Source organism: Leucoraja erinacea, chromosome 30 (genome assembly GCF_028641065.1).
Source record: "Leucoraja erinacea ecotype New England chromosome 30, Leri_hhj_1, whole genome shotgun sequence".
Taxonomy (NCBI): Eukaryota; Metazoa; Chordata; class Chondrichthyes; order Rajiformes; family Rajidae; genus Leucoraja; species Leucoraja erinaceus.
This window is the reverse complement of record NC_073406.1, coordinates 17,607,569-17,634,520: the sequence shown is the minus strand read 5'-3', so window position 1 is coordinate 17,634,520 and position 26,952 is coordinate 17,607,569. Positions and strand designations below refer to the sequence as shown.

At 41.0% G+C, this 26,952-nt stretch overlaps 1 protein-coding gene across 2 annotated transcripts in view; it reads left to right on the top strand.

The window, feature by feature from the left end:
• ptpn11b (protein tyrosine phosphatase non-receptor type 11b) overlaps nucleotides 1-26,952 on the top strand; it is a 104,378-nt gene that overhangs the window by 34,432 nt on the left and 42,994 nt on the right. For both annotated transcript variants that reach the window (XM_055659583.1, XM_055659584.1), the window contains exon 2: nucleotides 13,184-13,306. In XM_055659583.1, coding sequence (XP_055515558.1) covers nucleotides 13,184-13,306 — 123 coding nt within the window. The remainder of the gene's footprint in view (nucleotides 1-13,183; nucleotides 13,307-26,952) is intronic.

The window sequence follows — 26,952 nt, the reverse complement described above, 5'->3', positions numbered from 1 at the left end:
AACTTTATTAAAAGAAAATAGACTGGACATTGCAATATTTAATTCTAATTCTGCAATAATTTTGTGCATTCAGCAAAATGTTATGTTTCCTTAATTTAGTAATAATACCTGATGAATAACTGGATGCTGAAAATCTCAAGTAAAAACAGAATGCTGGAAATTTTGCTTCATCAAACTGAAATATTAACTCTACTTGCCTCCTGACCTATTGAACATTTCCAGCATTCTCAGGTTTTTTTTAATTTCCAGAGTTGTCGCAGAATCCATTTACATGACAGTTTACATTTGAGTGACTGAACTACTGTTGTGCTAAAATATGGCAAGTTATTCAACAAGATGTTTGTAAATTAAAATCTGCATTCCTCAGAATAATGCATCAACTTGGTTTTGCATTCTGCCTTTAACTTTTGGAAATGCTTGGTTTAAAAACTTGGCCTCACTTCTGATAACCATTAATTTTGGCGAAAGCTTAATACTGTAGAGTTATTTGAGTAATTCAAAGACAATGGTTTTGATTCTTTCAATGTATAATTGAAAAAAAGTGCTGAACATCCATGCCAGGATATTGGACAAATGGTCTGACAACACCGAGGCAATGGAAGCATGAAGAAAAGTGCTGGTGAGGTTAAAAGTGATAGTGTACAAATCAAGAATTATGCCATTTGTTTGAATTATATTACTGATTCCTGGGTAGATCCAACAGCCGCGTGAAGGCATTGGCAATGAAAGTGTAGTATTGCAAGCTGCAATACTCCCAAGGCAAAGAAAAACACAAAAGGCTTTTGAGAAACGTCACCGGTTCCTTCTCTTCAGAGATGCTGCCTGTCCCACTGAGTTACTCCAGCTTTTTGTCTATCTTCAGTTTAAACCAGCATCTGCAGTTCCTTCCTGCACATACTCTCAAGGCAAGCAGCTTTGTGTGAAAGTTGTTCATATAAAGGTCACTGCAATCTTGATCTTTTGTGCCGAATGTTCCTTGCAGGCTGCCAATGCTATTACAAACTCAAACACTTTTAAAAAGCAGTATAGTGTAATATATGATATGTCTTATCTGAATTGATTCTAATAAGATGCATATTCTATTATTAACTACACTATTTCCTGTATAGAGCAGTGATGAAAAATCCTGGTTTGGCTGCAGGATTTTCTAACCAGAGGGCTTCATACATTATAAACATTCCCTCTGTGCCCAATACTGAACCTCAATTAAATTAGGATTTTAAATTTGGTCTGTTAACTTATCTGAAAAAAACGCAGGTATTAGGAACAGCAACCCAGTAAATTTTGGATTTTGTTAAAAAAAAAAAACGTACTTTCTCTGAAGAAGGGTCCCAACTGAATCGTCACCTATTCCGAAGAAGATAGACACAAAATTCTAGAGTAACTCAGCTGGTCAGGCAGCGTGCATGGAGAAAACGGGGGGGTGGGGGGGAGTTAACAAATTGGAGGTATAAGGATGGAGTTAAAGGGGTAGAGAATACAGGAAAAGTTACGAAGGGCACCCAAATTAATGGGACGGAAAGTTCAAGAAGGGATAAGAGAGTAAGGTCAGGTGAAATTGGAACCGGTGTGAGAGGGGAGGTGAATACTGAATTAAAAATGGTACATATGAATGCATGAAGTATAAGAAATAAAGTGGATGAGCTTGAGGCTCAGTTAGAAATTGGTAAGTATGATGTTGTGGGAATTACGGAGACATGGCTGCAAGAGGATCGGAGCTGGGAATTGAATATTCAGGGGTATACATCCTACCGAAAAGACAGACAGGTGGGCAGAGGGGGTGGGATGGTTCTGTTGGTAAGGAATGAAATTCAGTCCCTTGCAAGGGGTGACATAGAATCAGAAGATGTAGAGTTATTGTGGATAGAACTGAGAAATTGTAAGGGTAAAAATACCCCAATGGGAGTTATCTACAGGCCCCCAAACAGTAGCCTGGAGTTGGGGTGCAAGTTGCTTCAGGAGTTAAAATTAGCATGTAACAAAGGTAATGCTACGGTGGTTATGGGAGATTTCAACATGCAGGTAGACTGCGAAAATCAGGTTGGTACTCAAACCCAAGAAAGGGAGTTTGTAGAGTGCCTCTGAGATGGATTGTTAGAGCAGCTTGTACTGGAGCCTACCAGGGAGAAGGCATTTGTAGATTTAGTGTTGTGTAATGAACCGGATTTGATTAGGGAACCATTATGGGCCTGTCCTACTTAGGTGATTTTTCAGGCCACTGTGAAGTCGCCTGAAAAACCGGCAACTGACATGCGCACGTGCAAGCGGGGGGTGCTGTCTGAGTGAAATTCGCACGGTGCAAAGCCAATGTTATACAGACACATGCCGCGGTGAACAGGAAGGTTGGCGCCGTAATTAAGATGGTGACAGTACACTGCACGGGAAGGGGCACGTAAGTCCTTTAAAAGTAGGGGGGTGGGGGGGAGGGAGTGGTGACAACTTTTAAGCAGCCAGAGATACATGCCTGGGAAGCTCGGCAGACATTAACATTACCGGTCGGTTATGTTCAACAATGAGCCAATGAAATTCACCGGTCAGCACCGGCTACAACCTACGACAACCTTCCACCTCCTGGCAACCCACTACCACTGCACCTAGGGCACGAGAATTTTCACTACTTTCCATCATGGCTTCATTCTGGTCCCTGCTAATTTTTTAATAAAATTGTGGCGACCATAATGAGGCCGCAACTGTTTCCCAGAATGCGGGAACTCCTCATGACCATGAAGGCGACTACCTGGCAACCACCCGCGAGCATGTGGCGACCGCATAGTCTCCTGCAGTTGCCTAAAAAGTCACCTAAGTGGGACAGGCCCATTAGGAGGTAGAGAACATAACATGATAAGTTTTAATTCACTATTTGAGAGGGAGAAGGTAAAATCGGAAGTGTCAGTATTGTAGTTGAACAAAGGGGACTATGTTGGCATGAGGGAGGAGCTGACCACAGTTGACTGAAAAGAGACCTGAGCAGGGATGACAGTGGAACAGCAATGGCGGGTGCTTCTGGGAATAATCCAAAAGATGCACGATCATTTCATTCCAAAGAGGAAGAAAGATTCTAAGGGGAGTAAGAGGCGACCGTGGCTGACAAGGTAAGTCAAGGACAGTATAAAAATAAAAGAGAAGATGTATAACATAGCAAAGATGAGCGGGAAGCCAGAGGATTGGGCAACTTTTAAAGATCACCAGAAAGTAACTAAATAGGCAATACAGGGTGAAAAGATGAAGTATGAAGGTAAGCCAACCAAGAATATAAAGGAGGATAGTAAAAGCTTCTTTAGTATGAGTTGAGACAAATGTGGGTCCCTTGAAGACAGAAACAGGTGAATTTATTATGGGGAACAAGGAAATAGACGAGTTGAACAGGCACTTTGTTTGGTTCTGTCTTCACTAAAGAAGACACAATCTCCCAGATGTACTTGGGGACAGAGGACCTAGGGTTACGGAGGAATTGAAGGAAATTCACATTAGTCAGGAATTGATGTTGGATAGACTGATGAGACTGAAGGCTGATAAATCCTAGAGGCTGTTGGTCTGCATCCCAGGGTACTCAAGGAGATTGCTCTAGAAATTGTTGATGCATTGGTGAGCATTTTCCAATGTTCAATTTCAAGCTCACATTTATTGTCACGTGCATCAATTTGTACAGTGAGATTTGAGTTGCCATACGAATAAAAAGATCACAATACACGATAGGGTTTAACATAAACATCCACCACAGAGGAATCCACATATCCACATTTCCACATGATGGAAGGCCATAAAGTTTAGTCATCTTCCTCTTTGTTTACCCATGGTCGGGGCCTTTGAACCCTCCGCAGTCGCCGCTACGGACGGCCCGATGTGCAGGCCCTCTCGCCGGGATGATGGGAACTCCTGCGTCAGAACGGAGGAACACACTCAAGGCTTGGAGTTTCCGAATCAGCCAGTACTTCCATACCGAAGTCCACAGGCTGAGCTGGGCGGTGTTCCAACACTGGTGTTCCCCGGCAAGGGAGCCCAGGCCTCCGCGATGTTAAAGTCAGCGCCCGCGGCTAGAAGCTCCGCAGACCACAACTCCACGGTGTTAAAGTCAGCAGGCCCAACACTCCGGAGCTCCAACACAGGTGATCCCCGGCAAGGCATCGCATGCTCCACGATGGTAATTCAGTACTGCGCAGCTGCTGAATATCTGGGCATCGTGTCTGGTAGGAAAGGCCGTGCCAATCCAGTTGGTAGGCCGCGAGGGGGGTGGGCGAAGATGCGACACAGAGAAAATACACGTCTCCGTCCAGTTAAGAGACTGAAAAACCGTTTCCCCTATTCCCCAACACCCCCCACATAAGACATACTAAAAAACATTTAAAACATACAATTAGTTCTATAGATTCTGGATCAGTTCCTGTGAATTTGAGGGTAGGCAGTGACAAGTGGGGTGCTGCAAGACTTGGTGCTGGGACCGCAGCTATTTACAACATACATTAATGATTTAGATGAAGGAATTAAAAGATTGAATATTGTATTCAGTTCAGGGCACCATGTTATAGGGAAGATATTGTAAAGCTGGAAAGGGTTCAGTAAAGATTTACGAGGATGTTGTCAGGACTAGAGGGTGCGAGCTATCGGGAGAGGTTGAGTAGGCTGGGTAACCATTACATGGAACGCAGGAGGATGAGGGGTGATCTTATAGAGGTGTACAAAACCATGAGAGGAATAGATCGGGGAGATGCACAGAGTCTCTTGCCCAGAGTTGGGGAATCGAGGACCAGAGGACATGGATTCAAGGTGAAGGGGAAAATATTTAACAGGAATCTGAGGGGTAACTTTTTCACACAAAGCGTGGTGGTTGTATGGAACAAGCTGCCAGAGGAGGTAGTTGAGTGGGTCTATCCCATCTTTTAAAAAACAGTTAGACAGGTGCATGATTAGGACAGGTTTGGAGGGATATGGACTAAGCACAGGCAAGTGGGACTAGTGTAGCTGGGACATTGTTGGCTGTTGCGGGTAAATTGGGCCGATGGGCCTGTTTCCACCCTGTATCACTCTATGACCAGGAACTGCAGATGCTAATTTACAAAAAAAAAAAGGAAATTCCTGGAATAATTTGGTGGGTCAGGGAGCATTTTTGGAGAACATGGTTGGATGACGTTTCAGATCAGACCCTTCAGATTAATTGTGGTGATTGGCGGGTGGGGAAGCTAGAAGAGAGGTGGGGCAAGACAAAGCCTGGTGAGTGATAGCGGGATATAGGTGAAGCGGGATGGGGGAGAGGAGGCTGGTTTGATAGGCAAATGGTGTGAGATCAGAAAAGAAAAAGTGTGAATTATGAAGTTAGAGAAAGGAATATTCAGTAGGTGGAAGGGGAGAAATGGGTGAGTGTCCAGGTGGGGCACAGAAAAGGGGGCGTAAAAAAAAGGGAGGGTTGTTTATAAAAAATATTGGAGAATTTAATGTTCATACCGTTAGCTTGTAAGCTACCAATGTGGAATATCAGGTGCTGTTCCTCCAGTTTTCATGTGGTTTCACTCTGGCAATCGAATATGCCCAGGACATAAAAGTCACTGTGGGAATGGGGAGTTAGAACAGTTAATATCTGAGCGATCAAGCAGGCCTCGGCGAACCGAGCGCAAGTGTTCGTTGAATGTATTGTCTTGCCAATGTATAGAAGGCCACATCGGCAACATGGGCTGCGACAATGAAATTGGAGGAGGTTAATATGAACCTCTGTCTCAACTGGGATGAGGTTAGAGCAGTAGCAAAGCGATAACATGGTCTGAGGTCAGTGCACTTCATTGACTATCACAGGGACTGGCATCAATATTCACTGAGCTGCCTGAGCCCCGAAGGACATAGTTGTCAATACATATGCCTGCCATGATTAACGTTGTAGCAGTATGAATGTTGGAGTGCGTCTGGCAGTTGGCAGGGCATATGAATATTAAGTCCCGTGCCTGATTGATGGAGTATCCAAGAGAAAGTTTGATATAGCTCTTACAGCTATGCGAATCAAGGGATATGGGGAGAAAGTGGGAACGGGGTTCTGATTTGGGATTTTCAGCCATGATCATATTGAATGGTGGTGCTGGCTCGAAGGGCCGAATGGCCTACTCCTGCACATAATATCTATAATAATAATAACTTTATTTTTATAATAATAATAATAATAACTTTAGTTTCTATGTTGCTGTTAGGCGTAGCTATGTGGGTGTATAGTTAAAAGCAGGATGTGAGATTGGTGATGCATTGAAGGGGAATGAGATATAATAATATATTTACTCACCTTGACTATGCATGTGGTTTGATAAATTTTTGACCTTGCTGATAAGCTTGCATTTACCAAGGTATCGTCAGAGATGTTTTATTCTTGCTGTGTTTTTGCACAGCATTTTTATAGAGCAATTAATCATCGACTGTATTGCTGTGGGTCAGGAGTTACGCGTGGATCAGATGAGGAAAGGATGACAAATTTTCTTCCCAGCAGGATGTTGATGAACCATTTGGATGTTTAATCCATTAATTTAACAGTCATTACTGAGACTAGCATATATTTTAAAATTCTAGATGATTTAATTATCTGAAAATAAAATCTGCAGCTAATTCAGTGATTCAGTGTAATGCAACCATAATGGTGTTATGGCCAACATGTGCATCACTTTTGCCCTTTAATTCAAGTACAAGGGCAGTACAGTGGTGCGGTTGGTTGAGCCGCTGTCTCCCAGCACCAAGCATCCAGGTTCTATCCTGACCTCCAGAGCCGTCTGTGTGGAGTTTGCCCGTTCCCCATGTGACTGTCTGGGTTTCCTCCGAGTGTTCTGGTTTCATCCGGGTGTTCTGGTCTCCTCCCACATCCCAAAGATATATGGCTCTGTAAGTTAATTGCCCTCTGTAAAACTGCCTGTAGGGACCTTGATAACATAGAAATAGTACATGGAAACATAGAAAATTGGTGCAGGAGTAGGCCATTCGGCCCTTCGAGCCTGCACCGCCATTCAATATGATCATGGGCGATCGATGATGGCTGGTGTGGACTTGTTGGGCCGAAGAACCTGTTTCCATGCTGTATCTTCAAACTATGCTAAACTACATCAATATCTCGGGAACTGTCCATTTTTCTTTTACACTGTCTGCATTTTCAATAGGACCCACAAAACGTCTCTTTTATAATTGCCTGTGTCTGGTGTAGGGTTAAAGTGAGATTTCCAACAGTTCCGATTGAAACAAACAGGATCAAGGAGTTTCAAACTCCAGGGAAATCAGGTTATTAGTCGAGCCACTGGACGTGCTTCCACAGTTTTCAATTTTTGGAAAATTATAGGTTAATTCCTCTCTGAATGTGCACATGGTGCAGGTTCTACTCATGGATTACTGGGCATCCGGTGGCGCTGTTGCTAGCTGCCTCCGCCCACGGTCTGGTTGTCTTTTTTTTATTTTGTTATGATTAGAGTGTTTTTTTAGTGTTTTAAATTTTTTTTTCAGTATTTTATGTGGGGGGAAGCGGGTAGGGTAAGGGGGGAACCATCCTTCAGTCGCTTCCTGGCGAGGATGCGGCTATTATCCGAGCACGTTTTTATTTATTTATTTTTTATTTTATTTTTTGTATGACTAAGGGAAAAATAATTTTGTTGTCTCTTAATTGAAGACAATGACAATAAATTTAATCAAATCAAATCAAAATCAAATCAGATCTATATGACCAGTGAAGCAGAAATGAAAAGTCACACAGGGATGATAAATCTGTGGAGGACCAGTGACTAATGCTTCATCGTGGCAATATCATAACCTCTCCTCTAACTGTGACCAGATCGTATCATCATGCTGTTCATCAGTGGGCAGTGCATTGGTAGAGTTGCTGCCTTAAAGCGCCATGAACCCGGGTTTGATCCTGAATACGGGTGTTGTCTGTATGGAGTTTGTACGTTCTCCCTGTGACTGCATAGTTTTCTCTGGGTGCTCCAGTTTCCTCCCATACTCCTAAGAAGTGCAGGTTTGTAAGTTAATTGGGTTTGGTTAAATTGTCCCTAGTATGTTAGACAATGCTAGTGTACGGTGATCGCTGGTCGACGCAGACTTGGTGGGCATGAACGGCCTGTTTCCGCGCTATATCTCAAGTCTAAATCAGCATGGGGAGCCACATTTATCCGTTTGGAGATTCAGAGCCAGGACGTTTGTTGTCTCTATGAAAAGACCTGGTGGATGGATTCCGAACAGCAACTCTGGAGTCACCCTGGTCATGTGCACCATTTCAGCAGCAAACATTCCAGATAAGAGCTGTGCCACAAAATAATATCTCCACATATGTCTCCCCAGCACCTAAGTCATATACGTGTTACCAAGTATAGTGCTCAAAGGTGAGAGGTTGAATTTTTGCAAAAGTGATTTGCAGTCTTGAATTGCCATCAGCGGCTTGCATCCATTCCAGTTATTTTGGTCAGAATAAATATAAGATTTTCAATCTCATTTTGCGATCATTTTATTAAGATGGATCAATTGTAATCAGGGCACAGAAAGGCTATAACAAGATAAAGATGTTCTCTATTAGAGATGGACTAAGAATCGTGTTCTTTCTGGGTTTACTTTGACTTTGAGAATACTGTCCTGTACTTTGACCCTCCCTCACCGAACACTTCCTCCATCAATCATTGTGGAGCAGCCACCTTCACGTTTTCTATTCTGCACATACCTTGCATTTCATGAAGAATACAATTTTGTTACAGGGGTCCTTGCACAAAACTGGTGCAGATAAATGTGTCTTTTCCATAGCTCTAGTGTTATCGAATTACTACCCTTTTTTATTTAAATCTTTTTTGTGTTTTTGTGACTTGAACATCAGCTTTCTGAAGTGATCATTTGATATTTAAAATGGGCAACTATAAAAAAAAAAGTGCTGCCTTCTCTGACATAAACAGTATTTCTGAAGCTCTGTGGTAAACTCTTTCTTTAAGTATTTTTTTTTGATAAGTGCAAAAATTTAGGCTATCTTCATTTGATGCCTGCAAGTTTAGTTTAGATTAGAGATACTGCCCACAGGCCCAGAGTCAGTGCCGACCCACGCTCACCCCATACAATAGCACTATCCTATGCACTAGGAACAATTTACGATTTTGCCAAACCCAATTAACCTACAAACGTGTACATCTTTGGGAGAAAATTGGAGCACCATAGAAACCTCACATGGTCGCGGGAAGAATGTACAAACTCTGTATCGACAGCATCCGTAGTCAGGATTGAACCTGGGTCTCTGGCACTGCAAGGCAGCAACTCTACCACTGTGCCGTCCAATGTCACGGAGGGTTTGCAAAATGGGAGCTTGTAAGTTCCATACTATTTGATTTATTCTGGCTTTTGCTAGGTTTGTGCTATTATTTAGTCCTTTTTACAATTATTTACATTTTTTGCTTCAGTTTACAAGCTTTGGTGTGCCAAATGCTGGTGGACAGTTTAACAAAGATCTGTTATGCAACAGTTTTTCCCACACAAGGATGCTTTAAACGGCATTCACTTTAGAGTGCAGTGGCATAAAGAACAGGACAGGCTGGTAAAAAAGAAAGTGAAGGAGAATTTTTAGCGATTAATTATATCAAAAGATCAGTAAGGAGTAGTATCTGAGATGTTAACAATTTAGTACTGAAGTCTTCACTGCAATCTGCTACTTGCTCCAGCCACAATTGCAACCTTGAAGAAGAAAGCCGATGGCCTTGTCAAATGCTGACATCACCTTAGTCCTTTTATGCATCAGGATACTCTGGCGATATTTATCTTATGATGAAACTTTCATTGTTCCATAAGGGAAGTTATTAATGTACTGTACATAAAGAGAGTGCAATGTTGTTGCAGGATCATAAACTTACCAACATTCAATGGAAAATGCCAGCCCTGCACATTTTCACTATGGTCAACACTTGGCAAATTCGATTAGATCTAGGCCCGTTCATAAGCGAGTTTTTCATCAAATTCTATAATTCTAACGTAATATTACCATAATATTCCAACGTAACTGAAGGAATAAGCAAAGCCCCCAAAAAAACATCTTGACTTGCTTCTGAAGTGGTTGTGTTTTGGAAATTCAAGTCTCTCTTGCTAGGTGTAAAGACTGCTCAGTGGAAATATGTAATGACCCAGTTTTCTTTAATGGAAACCTGACAACTTGTCAGAGATGCTCGCAATTTATTGCTGAATTTAGTTTCTGGTGAATGGAACATTGGATCAGTTTTGGGTGGAAAATATGGTTAGCCACAAAGTGCAGTAAAAGCAAATGTGAAGATGTGATAATTGATTTCTGTTGTGCGTTGTATCTGATATGAAGAGATATAGTTACTTTGAGCATTATACAGATTAACTACACGGTATTTATAATTGATTCCTTCAAAACTCATAACTATTTAAATGGGATTTTGAGCAAAGATGTGAAGGTGCAATAACAGTTCTTCATGGGAAAAATAGGCTCTATATTTGACAAGTAATTCTTGTATCTGATTCAACATTATTTTAGAACATTTCTTGAAAATTGTGAATTATCAATTGAATTCCCATTGGATGGGCAAATATCAAACAGTGATGTCTTCACCAATTCACAGTTGTGGTTACAGTTTACACTTAGAAAGTGAAGGCTTTATTCCAACTTGGTTAACAGCTCTTTAAAATGTTAATTGTAAACTGTGAAAGTATCAAGTATGTTTGGATGGTTTTTGGTAAACATTTTAATCATTCGCTGCAATGAATAGTGTTAATGATAATGGTGACAGGTTTCTGAAAACCATTTTTGCAGTATGCAAATATGTTAAGCACAGAAAACATTGGAGAGAGAGAAAAAAAGCAATACTGACAGAACTGAATAAAGCAAAAGCAATGGAGACAGACAATATTTTGAAGTGATGAAGACTTGTGCTGTAGAATTAGATGCACTGCTAACCCAAGCAGATCCAGTGCAGAAATTACCAGAAATAATCAGTCAGGCAGCCGGGCAACATCCATGATGCTACAAAATGCAGTTATTTCAGAACAACAACCTTATCGACCCCACAATGTGGAAAATTGCGCAGGCATGTCTTGTTCAGAAAACGCAGACCAAATACAATCTAGCTAATTTTAACCTGTCATTCTATCACTCAACAAAGAAATGGATCATGTCTTTAATAGTATTATCGTGGAGAGGTCTGACCACACATCCTTGCAAATCAGCATAATTAATCTGTGATATTGTCTGTCAATAATCACTTCCAACCTCTTCTGATTTTATTTTCCACTGGTCTGTCATATTTTTAGTTTCCATGGTCTGCCATATTTTTGTTTTTACGTTAAAATGATTACGTGAGCGAATGACAAATATTACAAATCCAAGCTGAGTTAACAATAGACTGACCTTTTTAATAATGATTATCACTGAAATGATTGACAGCAGTAATTACTCTTAATAACTATTATCAGTGATGACGGAATATGGAAAGTGGACTCATTCAATAAGTGCTGCTTTGCTGCATCCATTGAGCAGCAACAGCTTACATTTATTCAGCAGTTTTAAAAAGCAATATTAACTTGGACAACCATCCTAAGGCACCTCCAAACACAAAATCTGAAAACAGGGCAAAAAAACTTGGGACTATTTAAGAATTGGCTTAAAAAAAGGAGGGAGGAAATTAAAGAGGAGGAAAAGTTAACCGATGAATTGTAGCATTATTCGAATTGTAGAATCAGAACATTTTAAGGCCTTTGATCCATGTGGCAACTGTTCAAAAATGGACTTGGGTTCATCTCACTCCCTAGTTCTTTGTCCAATCGCCTTCCAGGTAATAATTGTTTTTAAATGTGTTGAGAATTTTTGCCTCCGCACTGTTTCAGATAATGAGTTATAAACTCTCACCACTGGCTGAGATAGTTTTGTTTTATTTTAAACTTCTTTCTAATCATTCTTTGTGCTCGCTGGTTAATAGTTAATGATTATCATAAGAATATCCTAGAAAGCTGCAGCCTTTTTCCCCAGAGTGTAAATGTCAAATATTAGACGGAAAGTTTTAAGGTGAGAGGGGCAAAATTTAAAGGAGATGCACGGAGCAAGATTTAAATTTTTTTCACAGAGGGTGGTGCCAGGAACATGTTGCTAGGGTGGTGGTGAAAGCAAATACGATAATGGCGTTTAGGAGGCACATGGATATGCCCAACAATGCAGGGAATGGAGAGATATGGATCCCTTGCAGGGAGGCGAGATTCGTTTAACCTGTCATCATGTTCGGCATGGACATTGTGGGCTGAAGGGCCTGTTCCAGTGCTGTGTTGTTCCATGACTAATTTTAAAGAATACTAGACCAACTGAGACCCGTTGGGTCCCTGTTACACGGGAGGAGGCTTGGTCCCCCAATGCAACCCGTTCAACGCAATATTGCACCACTAACCCATATCCCCCATGGGAGGCATGGTCCCCCAACTCCACCCGGTGATGAACGTAAAATTCTGGCACAACCCTGCCTCCCCCAGCACTGGGCTTAAAAAAAATTGCAATTGGGCTTTACTAATACTAATTTACCCTCCCCCTCCATTCCTGCCAGGAGCTGGAGTTAGTGTTGTATGATGGCTACATTGTTGCAAATGTCAGGTGGAGGACTGTGATATCCCATTCAGGTTGAAAAGTTGGTGGAAACACAGTGTTCCTGTATTGCAACTTTGTATCGAAGTTTGTTGGAAGCTGGCAGGAAGGATTTTAACAGTAAAAATCTTGTTAAAGTTGGCTTTTTTAAACCTTGAAATATCAATAAAGTGCGATTTAACATCAAATGTGAAGAAACTTGAAACGAGTACTGGGGAAAAAGCTGAGTTAGATTCTGCAAAAAATGTTTGTGCTATAGTGTATCGTTTTGGCGTAGCTCCTTAGATCGCAGGCAGAAAACACGTAGAGACTTTATAGATAGATATCGCAATGAAATTCTGAAGACTTAAACAGTAGATTGCACAATGAAAAGACCATGAAGAAACTATGTTTCACTTCTCTAATAAAGTATCCAAAATCAATGAAAAGATTATTCAGGTGCTATTATAATGTTCTGTAGGACCAAGTATTAAGAAGCATTCTTGACTTGCTGAGTGAGTTTCAGATTATTTAATGAAAACTATTTGTTGCCAATGATTTAATGAAAAAAGATGTTAGAATTATCACTGGACAGATTATCTCTCATTTTATTAGCATTTAAAGGCTTTGGCTATTTCTTTTGCACAGGTGGTTCCATCCGAATATAACAGGGATTGAAGCAGAACAGCTCTTATTATGTCGAGGAGTTCATGGGAGTTTCCTAGCTCGGCCCAGCAAAAGCAACCCGGGTGACTTCACTTTATCAATTAGGTAAGACATGATTTGCAGAAATTTGCTAAGAAACAAAAGGACAAATATTATATGGGCTTAATGGTTAAAAATTTGATTCCTAATTTTCCGTGTTCTTTATTAGTATCTCCTATCTATTTTTCAGTACGCTGTTGAGTAAATAAGTATATTATAATTGTAGAGCTTTATCACGCAAGGCAAAAATGAAAATGGTCATGTGATTTGAGAATGAAGTATCATTCTCCTCAAATACAAATACACATAATCCGATAACAAAAATAGGATTTTAACCACTCGGGTGACAGTGACAGAATTCAATAAATAGGTTAAATTAATATTTAAAAACATGAATGGTAGGGTAGGTAAGCTACTGCAGTATGTGGGCACTGATAGTAAACATCGGGATCAATGGGTGATCACATCTTTAGGAATTGGTTGCAATGTGAGGAACTTTAATTCAGAGATGAAGAACTAAAGTCTAAAGTTCAGACAATGCAATGTATTGGGAGGGGAAATTTTATTTGATCACTTTATGGCAGGATATTGACACATCCATTAGATGAAGCGCTGTAGAATCCATTGGTCACAAGCAACAGGATAATGTGACTACAAAGAAGCAGGTATGGGGTTTCAGAAGATAGTGTTAGATGGGCAATAGATACCAGCCGCTTATACAGATGAGAAAAGCAACTGCAAGGTGGAAACATATTAAAATCCATTGTTAGGCAAGTGATAAAAGGGCATTCAAAAAAAAGATAATTAAGTGGTCCTGTCAACATGGACTTATGAAAAAGAGTTTTTTTTTGACATCTTGATTTTTTTTAAACTTTCATTTGGCAGGGTGGATAAGCATGAATAAATTGATGCGGTTTATTTGGACTTGCAGAAGGACGTTGATAAGATGTGATGTGGGGTGCCACAGGGATCTGTGTTGGGTCCACTGTTGTTTGTCATGTACATCAATGATCTGGATGATGGTGTGGTAAATTGGATTAGTAAGCATGCAGATGATACTAAGATAGGTGGGGTTGTGGGTAATGAAGTAGAGTTTCAAAGTCTACAGAGAGATTTATGCCAGTTGGAAGAGTGGGCTGAAAGATGGCAGATGGAGTTTAATGCTGATAAGTGTGAGGTGCTACATCTTGGCAGGACAAATCAAAATAGGACGTACATGGTAAATGGTAGGGAATTGAAGAATGTAGGTGAACAGAGGGATCTGGGAATAACTGTGCACAGTTCCCTGAAAGTGGAATCTCATGTAGATAGGGTGGTAAAGAAAGCTTTTGGTGTGCTGGCCTTTATAAATCAGAGTGAGTATAGAAGTTGGATGTAATGTTAAAATTGTACAAGGCATTGGTGAGGCCAATTCTGGAGTATGGTGTACAATTTTGGTCGCCTAATTATAGGAAGGATGTCAACAAAATAGAGAGAGTACAGAGGAGATTTACTAGAATGGTTTCAGCAACTAAGTTACAGAGAAAGGTTGAACAAGTTAGGGCTTTATTCTTTGGAACGCAGAAGGTTAAGGGGGGACTTGATAGAGGTTTTTAAAATGATGAGAGGGATAGACAGAGTTGACGTGGAAAAGCTTTTCCCACAGAGTAGGGAAGATTCAAACAAGGGGACATGACTTGAGAATTAAGGGACTGAAGTTAGGGGTAACATGAGGGGGAAATTCTTTACTCAGAGAGTGGTGGCTGTGTGGAATGAGCTTCCAGTGAAGGTGGTGGAGGCAGGTTCGTTTTTATCATTTAAAAATAAATTGGATAGTTATATGGACGGGAAGGGAATGGAAGGTTATGGTCTGAGCGCAGGTATATGGGACTAGGGGAGAATATGTGTTCAGCACGGACTAGAAGGGTTGAGATGGCCTGTTTCCGTGCTGTAATTGTTATATTATATTTATATACAAGCGACTGCATTAGAGCAGAGTTAGGCCATTCAGCCCATCGAGTCTACTCCACCATTCGAGCATGGTTGATTATCTTTCCATCTCAACCCTATTCTCCTGCCTTCTCCCCATAACCTCTTATAACCATAGCCTTACTAATCAAGATATACGAGATTATTAAACAAAATGACATCAATAATGTGAGTAACTTATTGACATGAACAGAAAATATAGATTGCCTACAAAGGTGTCAGTTTTGGAAATGGAACTGTAACTAGCGGGTTGTGTGTGGATTAGTGCTGGGGTTCCAACTGCGCAACCGTGTCAGAGAGTATGTGGTGGCCCGTGCGGATCTGATCAAGTCTGGACCCAGCCAGCAGCCGCCGCGAACAAATTAGAGTCCGCCGGCCAAAGTGTCTGACGATTGAGCAGATGGTTGACGAGAACGAAGACTCAGCGGCCTTGTAAAGGGGGAGCTCAAAGCCCCGAAGAACAAAGTTAAGGAGGGAGTTGCTGGTAGCAACGGACGAGAGGAGTTGGCCGGTAGGAGAAGGACTGGGGTATTGCCTCCACGCCTTCAAGGTCAGATGCAGGAGGTGCCCCTGGGACACAGAGGTGGTCGACAGAGGAGAGGGAACGTCGGGTTGGGCTTACTTGAATCGGGGTAGCTCCAGGATTTCCACCCTGTGGACCGGACTTTGGACTGTTGTGTTTTTTGTTTTTTGAAATGGCGCCAAAATTGTGGCGACTGCATTTTGTGGTTGTGTAAAAGAATTTCAATGCTGTGCATAAGTGATAATAAAGAACCATTGAACTGTTCAACATCTATATGTTGCTTTGGACGAGGGGATCAAGTGTGTTTAATCCAAATTTGATAATGATACAAAACTACTATTTGGTGTGGATGTGGGCTGCATGGAGGATGCAGAGGGCTTCAGGGAATATGTAGATAGACCAAGTGAATGTGAAAGCAGGCAGAATAAGTAAGTAAGCAAGTTTATTGGCCAAGTATTCACATACAAGGAATTTGCCTTGGTGCTCCGCCCACAAGTAACAACATGACATACAGTGACAGTTACGAATGACTCGGAAAACACTAAACGTTAATAATAAACATTAATGATAAAACACCATTGATCAGGCATGTGAACCAATAAAATACCAGTTCAAAGGGAGGCAACAGATTTTTGGCTGTTGAGTAGAGCAACTACTCGTGAATATAATGTGAGGTCACCCATTTTGGTTAAAGGCAGTATTTTTATTAATGGTGAAAGATTGAAAAATGTTGATTTAGTTTAGAGAATACAGCACGAAAGCAGGCCCTTAGGCCCACCGAGTCCGAGCCGACCAGCGATCACTGCACACTGGCACTCTCCTACACACTAGGGACAATTTACAATCTTGTACCGAAGCCAATGAACCTATAAGACTGTACATCATTGGAGTGTGGGAGGAAACTAGAGCACCCTGGGAAAACCCATGCAGTCATGGGGAGAACATACAAACTACATACAGGCAGCACCCCAGGTGTCGAAGGGGACCTGGTATATATTGCAATTGACAGAATGTTAATGTACAGGTACAGCAAAAACTTGGGAAGACAAAGTCCATTGTTACTGTAGGATTTAATTGCAATTATACGGAGGCTGAGTACGGCTGCATTTGGCGTAATGCATATCGGTCAAGTCTTCCTGGCTAAATACAGGCATAAATACTTGTGATAAAGGGAATGCAGTGAGGATCACCACATTTATTTTTGGAATGAAGAGTTTGTCACGTGTGGAAAAATAATTAGCAGACTGCGCTTTCTAGAATTCAGAAGAATTGGAAAATACAAATTTCTTCAGGGGCTTTGTGGTAGATGCACAATTTATATTTCCCCGAGGTGGGGTCTCATCTCAAAATAAGGAGTCAGCCATTCAGAACAAAAATGTGAAGAAATGTTTTCACCCAGAGGACTATCGACTCAATTAATAAGCATATTGAAGATGGAGATCAATAGATGTTTCATTATTAAGGGGATCAAGGGATATGTGGTTAATGCAGAAAGTGGTGCTGAGATTAAATATCAACCATGATCTTATTGAACAGTGGAGCAGGCATCGGGGATCCAATTCCCCACTCCTGCTATTTTGTACGTTCTTACGATGACAGCTATTCATCTGAGACTACCTGCCTTATCACTGCCTCCCATAAATGAATCCACATCTCCACTGAGGAATTCTGTGTTCCAAAAGTCAAGATTTTATTGGAATATCAGTTGCCGTTACATTAAAATCTCTCTGCCCTTTGCTGTTGTAGAGTGGCAGGCATCTGCCACCTGAGCTCAGGAGATGCTACACTCCATAATGCCGCTGGCATGATCAATCGATTTCCTTCGTGTGTGAAACTCACACGGCTAAACTGATACAGCACTCACTGTAACAATTATAAGCTTCACATCTGAACAGTCATCAGAGCTATTTTGAACATCCTGCATCTTATAGGAACTCCATTCCTTTCTATCAGTTCTTCTATTTTCAGTACATACATTCTGGTGATGCCACTTTCCTCTTTGGTGATTCTGCTATGTCCTCTGTTTTACACAACCATGGGTTCCCTCCGCCATAGCTGGCAGGATCCATTTCCAGCACTACTGCGCTTGTGCTTTCTTCTCTCTCCAAGAACAATGGGGTTTCCCTTATCTTCATCTTGGATGACACGTTGGCCCTGTACCAATTGCTGCTTTCTCCCAGTTCCAGTGATCAGAATTCAATCCTGATTTCCCGTGCTTCTGTATGAAGTTTGTATGTTCTTTCTGGAGCCAATTAGGTTTCCACGTGTTGCTCTGGTTTCTCCCACTTTTATAAGCATGCTCGTGACTAAATCATGTCTCGTGGGTGGATGGGAGAATCAAGTGAAGTCAATGGGTTGAATGGTCTCCTCCTGCATCTGAAAATGTGAGTGATGAGAAACCTCCAACTTTAATGGAGCATTCTTGATCATTTCTGCCAACTCCAATGCAATGGTATCTCGATAAGTCTTTATACTTCCTCCTATACATTCTCTTTAGGATATTCTTGTTCACTCCTCCATGTCAACTACTGCCTGTGGCCCTTACCATTGTATTTCTAGATTCAATCGCAGGAGATATCACATCCTGCCTTTTTATCTCATCCTTTGATACCTTGCAGAGCAGAAACATGTTCTGGGCGTAACAGTGATTTACATACCCTCCTTCCAGTTCAGTATACTCCATTCATTGTTCACAGCATGATTTGCTCCGCATTGAAGAAATCAAACAACATATAAGATTGAGTGCTGTATTCGGACTACATGCATTGATCCCGAGCTTCTATTTGTCTGACACCTTCCCCAACCCTTTGATTTCCCTGTCTCGGCCTATACACCGTAATTGAAATGTAATAAATAAGTTAGAGGAACAACATCCGATTATGAATATTTTAGCATTCCCGGATAAATTCCAGTCTTTGCAGATAGAGACTGCAGATGCTGGAATCCTGAGCAAAAAGAAAAGTACCAGAATAACTCAATATAGGCAGCATCTGTAGAGGGAAATCTTGAAGTGTCTAGAATGTCTTCTTTCCATTTTCCTCCTTGGATGCTGCCTGAAATGCAGAGTTGCTCCAGCAGCTTGTTTTTCATTCAAAGCCCGCAACCTTTGTTTCGCACAGTTCGAACGTGTCATTTTTAATCTCCTCCTTTCTGCCAGTAAGTTCACACAGTTTCACATTTCACATGTATAAATATATACAACTTTTCCAGACCTACTTTTTGTTATTCAGTTATACCTTTACCACTTCTTTCACCCAGCTTCAGTGTTTCATTTGCAATTTAATCTCTCTTGCCCTCCAAACGATTGTTTTTGTTATCTCCCCTTTCTTTGCATCATCAAACATGCTACATTTCAGTTTTGATGAAAGATCATGGTGGGAGGCACGGTGGCGCAGTGGTAGAGTTGCTGCCTAACAGCGCTAGAGATCCGGGTTCGATCCTGACAACGCTTGCTGTCTGTATGGAATTTGTACATTCACCCTGTGAACTGCATGGGTTTCCTCCGGAATCCCCGGTTTCCTCCCACACTCCAAAGACATACAGGTTTCTAAGATAATTTGCTTGGTATTGTTAATTGTCCCTGATGTGTATAGGCTAGTGTTAGTGTGCGGTTATTGCTGTACGGCGCAGACACAGTGGGCTGAAGGGCCTGTTTTCATGCAGTAGCTAAATTAAACTAAACTAAAATCATTGACCTGGAATGTTTCTACCCTTGCAGATGCAGTGTGATCTGTTGTGTGTGTTTCATTTTCCCTTCAGTGGCTGGTAGAAGACAATGGAACTGTGGAAAATAAATTCACGTGGCCTGAAGTTAAAGTCTAATTTATCTAATTGTACTTCCTCTCCATTCTGTCAACACTCCCCATTATGTGTCAAGCATAAGCGTAACTATATAATACGTTTGGAATATGTAGAAAATGGTGGACCCGACCTTTTCAGTGTGAGAATTTGAGTATAAAAGGTTTTTTTTTTTAATTATTTTTTTTTGGCAATGGTATAGGGCCTTTGTCAGACTGTAGCTTTGATCTTCTTATTTGAGGAACGATGTTCCGAGTCATAGAGGTATACAGCACGGAAACAGACCCACCTTGTCCAGGCCAGGTTGCCATTTGCCTGCAACTGGCCCATATCCCTCCAAACCTTTCCTATCCTAGAAAGGATGTTCTTGCAATCTAGGCTATCCAGCAAAGGTTCACCAAATTGATTTCTGCAAAGGCGTGACTTATGAGGGGCAGATCGATCAGGGTTTAGGTTCAAAGGAGATCACATGGAAGCCGACAAAACTCTCATGGGCCTAGATTACCTCATAACCAGGAGGGATGTTCCTGCTGACAGGGTATGTGGGACCAGGCTCTGTACGGCACTGGTTAGGCCACATCTGGAATATTTTGGGCACCATATTTGAGGAAGGATGTGCTGGCTCTGTAGAGGGTCCAGAGGTTTACAAGAATCATCCCAGGAATTAGTAGGTTAGCCTATGATGAGCATTTGCCGGCACTGGGCCTGTACTCACAGGAGTATGGAAGAATGAGGGGGAACCTAATTGAAACGTACTGAATAGTGAAAGGCTTGGATAGAGTGGATGTGGAGAGGATGTTTCCACTAGTCTAGGACTAGAGGACACAATCTCAGAATTAATTATTTTTAAAAGGAGATGAGGCAGATTTTTTTTGATTTTTTTTAAATTCAGATGGTGGTGAATCTGTGGAATTCTTTGACACAGAAGGCTGTGGAGGCCAAGTCGGTGGACATGTTTAAGGCAGAGATAGATTCTTGATTAGTACAGGTGCCAAGTTATGGGGAGAAGGCAGTTGAATGGGGTTAGGAGGGAGAGATAGATCAGCCATGATTGAATAACGGAGTAGACTTGATGGGCCGAATGGCCTAATTCTGCTCCGATCACAGACCTTATGACCAGGGGTCACAGAATAAGGATGAGGGGCAGAGCATTTAAGACTGAGGAGCAATTTATTCTCCCAGGGAGTGGTTAATTCTTTACCACAACACACTGGTGGCAAATCATTAGATATATTCAAGAGGGGGTAGGACAGAGTTCATATGATTAAAGGGATTAAGGGATATGGGGAGAAAGCTGGAGTGGGGACTGAATTTGTATGAGTAGCGAGGGTCCTATTGAATAGCAGAGCAGGCTTGAAGGACTGCATGCCCTGTTCCTGCTTTCTGTGTTTCTATGAATAGTTAAATGCAATAACTGAAGTTAACTGTTGTCCCTGGGATAGGGAGATAATATTTGAACCATCTGTCAATATTTGTACATTTTCAAAAATCGGTCCAATGTCTATTTTGATTACATATCCAGCTGGTATTTTCTGAATGTGTTAGGATTGGAAAATTAAACAGCTGGGCACTTTTGATTCGTAGAACTGTGCAAGTATCAGATAGTAAATGTAGCTGATCATTCTTTTTTTCTTTTTTAAACTGGTTATCTATAAAGCTGTTGCTCTAGTTCTGGCATTGAGGAGCAGACTGCTACACTGGTGGGCACTGCATTGTGCAGCTTCATGCTTATTTGAAGTGTAGTTTGTGAATTTAATTAGATATGTGGTCTGTGGTTTTAGTGGTAGGAATATCAATATTGTAGATTAGTTCAAAGAGATTTCAGGCCAGGTACATTTTTCAGTTATGCAGTTTTAATGCTGAATATGTATTTATTTTGCAATCCTATATGCATTAACATTTGTTTAAAATAATAATTAAAATAATAGAATATAATTATGGGTTTAAAAAGTTACATCAGCTCAAATGTTGTATCTTATGTGACATGAAATTAAAATGAATTGGCTTGACACCACATTTGGGCTAATTTTAGTTTTACTAATTGTCACGTGTGCCAAGATACAGTGAAAAGCTTTTGTTGCGTGCTGAACAGTTTTACATTAACCAGAGCTAACCAATTTTACATTAGCAGTTAGATCAAGTAGCAAAGAGTGGCATGGTGGCACAACGGTTGAATTGCTGCCTTACAGCGCCAGAGACCCAGGTTTGATCCTGACCACGGGTGTCGTCTGTATGGAGCTTGTACATTCTCCCCATGACCTGCGTGGGTTTTCTCCGAGATCTTCGGCTTCCTCCCACACTCCGAAGACGTACAGGTTTGTAGGTTAATTGGCTTGATATAAATGTAAATTGTCTCTAGTGTGTGTGTAGGGTAGTGATAGTGTTTGGGGGTCGCTGGTCGGAGCGAACTTGGTGGGCCGAAGGGCCTGTTGCCACGCTGTATCTCTAAACTAAACTAAACAAAGGGGAATCATTACAACTTAAAATAAAGGGATAGAAGGAATAGAGGACGCAAGTTTAAGGTGAAGGGGAAAATATTTAATAGTAATCTAAGGGGCAACTTTTTCACACAAAGGGTGGTGGGTGTTTGGAACAAGCTGCTAGAGGAGGTTGTTGACACAGGGACTATCCCAACATTTAAGAAACAGTTAGACAGGTACATGGATAGTATAAGTTTGGAGGGATATGGACCAAATGCAGGCAGGTGGGACTAGTGTAACTGGGACATGTTGGCCGGTGTGGGCAAGTAGGGCCGAAGGGCCTGTTTCCTTGCTGTATCCTTCTATGACTCTGAATTAAAAAAGGGAGAGATAGGGAATATGTACATTGCAATAATAACTTGACAATTATGATTTACATCTTGACTTTTAATTTCCTATGCTGATTATTATTAACTATGTCATAAACATAGTTTTCACAATGAGGACAAGGACAATCACATTGCTTGAACCTAATGAGATTAAAAACTGATCAGGTCCATCAGATCAACATTGGCATCCATGAAAGGTGGACATTGTTGGCCACCATCAGCTGTAGAATTGTACCCAACCACAATATCCTGGGCCAGTGGAAGGGGGTGAGTTGTGGGAGACATTGACCAGAAAATCAATTCGAGAACAGACACATAAATAAACTGGCCATGTCATAGGAACAGAATTAGGCCATTTAGCTCATTGGGTCTACTCTGCCATTCAATCATGGCTGATCTATATTTCCCCTCTCAACCCCATTGTCCTGCCTTCTCCCCATAATCCTTGACACCCTTTAGCAATCAAAATTCTGTCAATCTCCACCTCATAAAAACCTAATGACTGGGCTTCTTCAACAGCCATCTGTGGTAATGAATTCCACATTTTCACCACCCTCTAACTAAATAAATTCCTCATCTCCTTTCTTCAGGTATGTCCTTTTATTCTGAAGAGCAGGTGATGAGCTGGGTATCCTGTGGCAAGTGGTCCACTGCCTGACACGTAGCCTTTTTGGTTTCAACAAAGCACGGTTCAGAAGTGTGAACCACACTGCCACACTTGCCTGGATGTATCCAGCTCCAACAAAACATTACAAGCTCAAATTCATCTAGAACAAGATTTAGAAACAAGGAACTGCAGATGCTGGTTTAAAAAAAAAAGACAGCAAATCCCTGAATGGTTGATCCAGTCAAATCATTGCATCCATATCACATTCAACCATGGACAGTTAAGCAGGTATTAGTACAAGAGTGGGATGAAGGTGTAGCAGTGAGCAATGCTGCCTCACATCCCCAGGTCTCATCATGACCTAGAAAGCTGTCTGCGTTACACTTTCTCCTTGTCACCATGTGTGTTTCTATTGCATGCTGCAGTTTCCTCCAGCATCCAAAAGAAAAAGCATGTTGGTAAGCTAAATTAGCTGCCGTCAATTGCCTCTTAGTCAACAATATGATCAAAGGAGAATTGGTAGGATATTAGAATGAACAAGACCAATTGCGGATCCGTTGCACCCCCCCCCCCCCCCCCCTGCAATATTCCATCACTGACCCATAGCCTCCAACTGCTCAGGCGCGACTGAGGGGTTCCCGTTGTGCCGCCAGAGATCCCCGTTGTGACGTGAGTCATGACAACCCACCCCCATCTGCGCAGTCACGGCTGGCAAGTGGGAGCGTGACTGCGATGATTTTAAAGTTCAAAATGGCAAAAACATAAATATGTTTCTACTGTATGTTTCACAATGAATGGCCTCCTCCTGCACCTATTTTCTATGTTTTGTTTAACTGTTCTGCCATTTTCTTCTTTCTATTACAAATTCACCAGTCCCTGATTGTAAGGGAGCTACATTTGTCTTCACTAGCCTTTTCAGTTTTACAAAAAAGTTTTTAGAGTCAGTTTTTGTATTCCCGGCAAGCTTTCTCCGCCTCTTAATTAACCCCTTTGTCGTCCTCCGAGTTCTAAATTTCTCCCAGTCCTTCGTTTTACTTCTTCCTCAGGCCAATTTATGTATTTTCCTTGGGTTTAACACTATCCTTGATTTCCCTCGTTAGCCACGGTTGAGCCGTCTTCCCCGTTTCATTTTTTCGCCAGAACAATTTTTGGAGTTCATCCATGCGGTCTTTAAATCTTTGCCATTGCATCTCCACCGCCAACCCTTTAAGTATAATTTGTCCATCTATCCTAGCCAATTTCCGTCTCATACCTTCAAAGTCTCCTTTCTTTAAGTTCAGGACCCTAGTCTCTGAATTAACCGTGTCACTTTCCTCCATCCTAATGCAGAATTCCACCATATGGTCATTGTTGCCCAACAGGCTTTGCACAACAAGATTGTTAACTAATCCTTCCTCATTACACAATACCCAGTCTAGGATGGACCCAGTCCCGTATACCCAGTCCCGCATACATTCCTGGAAATCCTTCTCCTCAGCGCTGCTACCATTTTGATTGGCCCAATCTATATGTAGATTAAAGTCACCCATGAAAACTGAAATCCCCACAACCACAGAAACAAGTCTTCAGTTCACCGTACATGATTCTATTGATGGGGTAGACTAGTTAGTTCAAAGGTGAAGTGCAATGACTAAATCTGAGCTGTTGAGCCAAAGACTTGGTCCAGAATGAATCATTCTCCAGTGAGTGAAGGCCCTCTTGTATGAAATTGCTGTTGTATTGGAACAAAGGCACTGTAATGAGTGAACTTTCATGCAAAGATTATATCATCATTTTGGAATGAGTACCAGGATGCCACACAGTTCATTAGCGCTCTAGAAAGCCAAGCAAAGGTCATAGACCAGGAAAAATGCCGATTTATGTGTAAATAGTGCAATTACTACTTCTTTTCCAGTCACAGCATTGTTGAATTGTGGCATAGAATTCTTAAATGCTTGTTTTTCTACTGCTTCAATGTGGGAGGCATTAAAGCAGCTGAGGCGGAACTATCGTTTGAGAATCTCTCTCATTAGGGAAGTGGAAGGCATGTGTGACTCAACCTCTGCACCCCCTAGTTTCAACCTGGCACTGGACCAAGTGTCATACGATGTTTGACTGTTGTCAACTATTTATAGCAAATTGTGGTGTTGAAGCATAGTGCCAATTATATTAACACCTAAAATATAGGAAGTATTAAAGTACCCGTTAAGCTCGAGTCAGTTACAAACTAAATAAAACTTCCATTCTCTGGAGAACAAAATCTCTTTTATTACAGTGCCGGCCCTGATAATCATGTTCAGAATTTGGTCAATGTAGCCTTGTTTTTGCGAACTTATTTTAAAAACGTTCTCACAAAGTTGTTCTACAACCCATCAGGTATCTCAGTAAGAAGCCACAGAGGGCTTGAGTAGCTCAGTGGGTTAAGAGTCAAGAATGTTTTATTGACATATTTCCCAGATACAACAATGAAATTATTACTTGCTGCAGTACAACAGAATATGTAAACATAGTACACTAAATAATATGATAAACGAGAGAAAAAAGTTCAGTGTGTGTATATATATACACATATACTCACAAGTATGCACACATGCATACAGTGTGTGCGTGTGTATACATATATACATACACTCTCACACGCATACTCAAAAAACAAATATCTTGGGGTTAGGCAACATCTCAGAAGAACATGTTTATGTGACATGTTTATGTTGCATGAGAATCGCAATTTTTCAAAACATTATTTAATTATTTATCATCTCCTTGATCTTATTAAAGACTTGTTTTACACTGCAATGCTGCCTGACCCGTTGAGTTACTTCAGCTTTATGTGTCCATCTTCAGTTTAAACCAACATCTGCAGTTTCTTCCTACACTACATTTTAAGGCTGAACAGTATTAACAGCAGATACAGAAACGTTTAATTAAATGGATGACTATACTCGCCATCAAAGATCTTAGAGGGGATGATGTTTGCTCACCCGCTCTAAGATCTTTGATGGTGAGTCTTTGCTCACCATCACTTGAAGTCAAAATCTTCAAAGAGTGGCTGATAACTGCACTGCCCTTAAGAATAAGCATAATTAAACTAAATCGATCTTTTCACTCTTATTTTAGAACACTTGAAATAAATGTCACTATTTGAACTAATTTTGCTGGTGCATGGGAATTCCAGATGCTTGTAATAAACGGAGGTTTACTGTGTTTACGTAACTGATATTGAGATGAAGATGATAAACAAGAGTTGTCATGCAGCATGGAAATAGGCCCCTCAGCCCACTCTTTTCCCATTGACCCATCAAGTACCTATTTGTACTCGACACTCAGGGCACTCCCATCAGTTTCATTCCGTCACTTATTTTCTTGTGCCTCATTTCCTCTTGTATTCTCATCGACTCCCTGCGAGGGCCTATTTCCAAACTGTATCACTCTATGACTCTGATTCTCCCCCATTCTAAAAGAAAGAAGACTCTACAAAATAAAAAAATCTTCTTACTTCTTACTAAATTGTCCTACTTTTCATGATCTTCGCATTTATTTTTTTTGAAGGAAATGCAGATGATATCTGTCCTTCTGGTCCGACCTTGTCTTGTAGCCCGACTTTATGTGTGGGTGGCGGAACGAAGTAAATGACAAAAACAATCTCATTTTTTTGGTAGAAATTGCATTGACTATAATTTGTGTGAACAATTGTCAACTTTGAACCATTGAAGACCATGATTCCAAAAATATATATTTAATTAAATTAGGATTGAATATAATAAAAATTGCATTCTATCAACTTGCGCAATTTCATTTTTAATTGATGTTATTTATCCAAGTGGCTCGTGGTTTTTGCAGACCAGGATGGGTCTCGATTCCTTAAAACCACTGTTGAATGTATATTTTCAAAATACTTTTGTCATTTATGTGGAATGCAAAGCTAAAAGCATTTGCTTGATTCAGTATATGAGGAAATGTGCCTATACTTTTCTCCCTTAATTACTCAAAGATTAATTATTCAAAGAAGAATGACTCAAAGCTAGTAG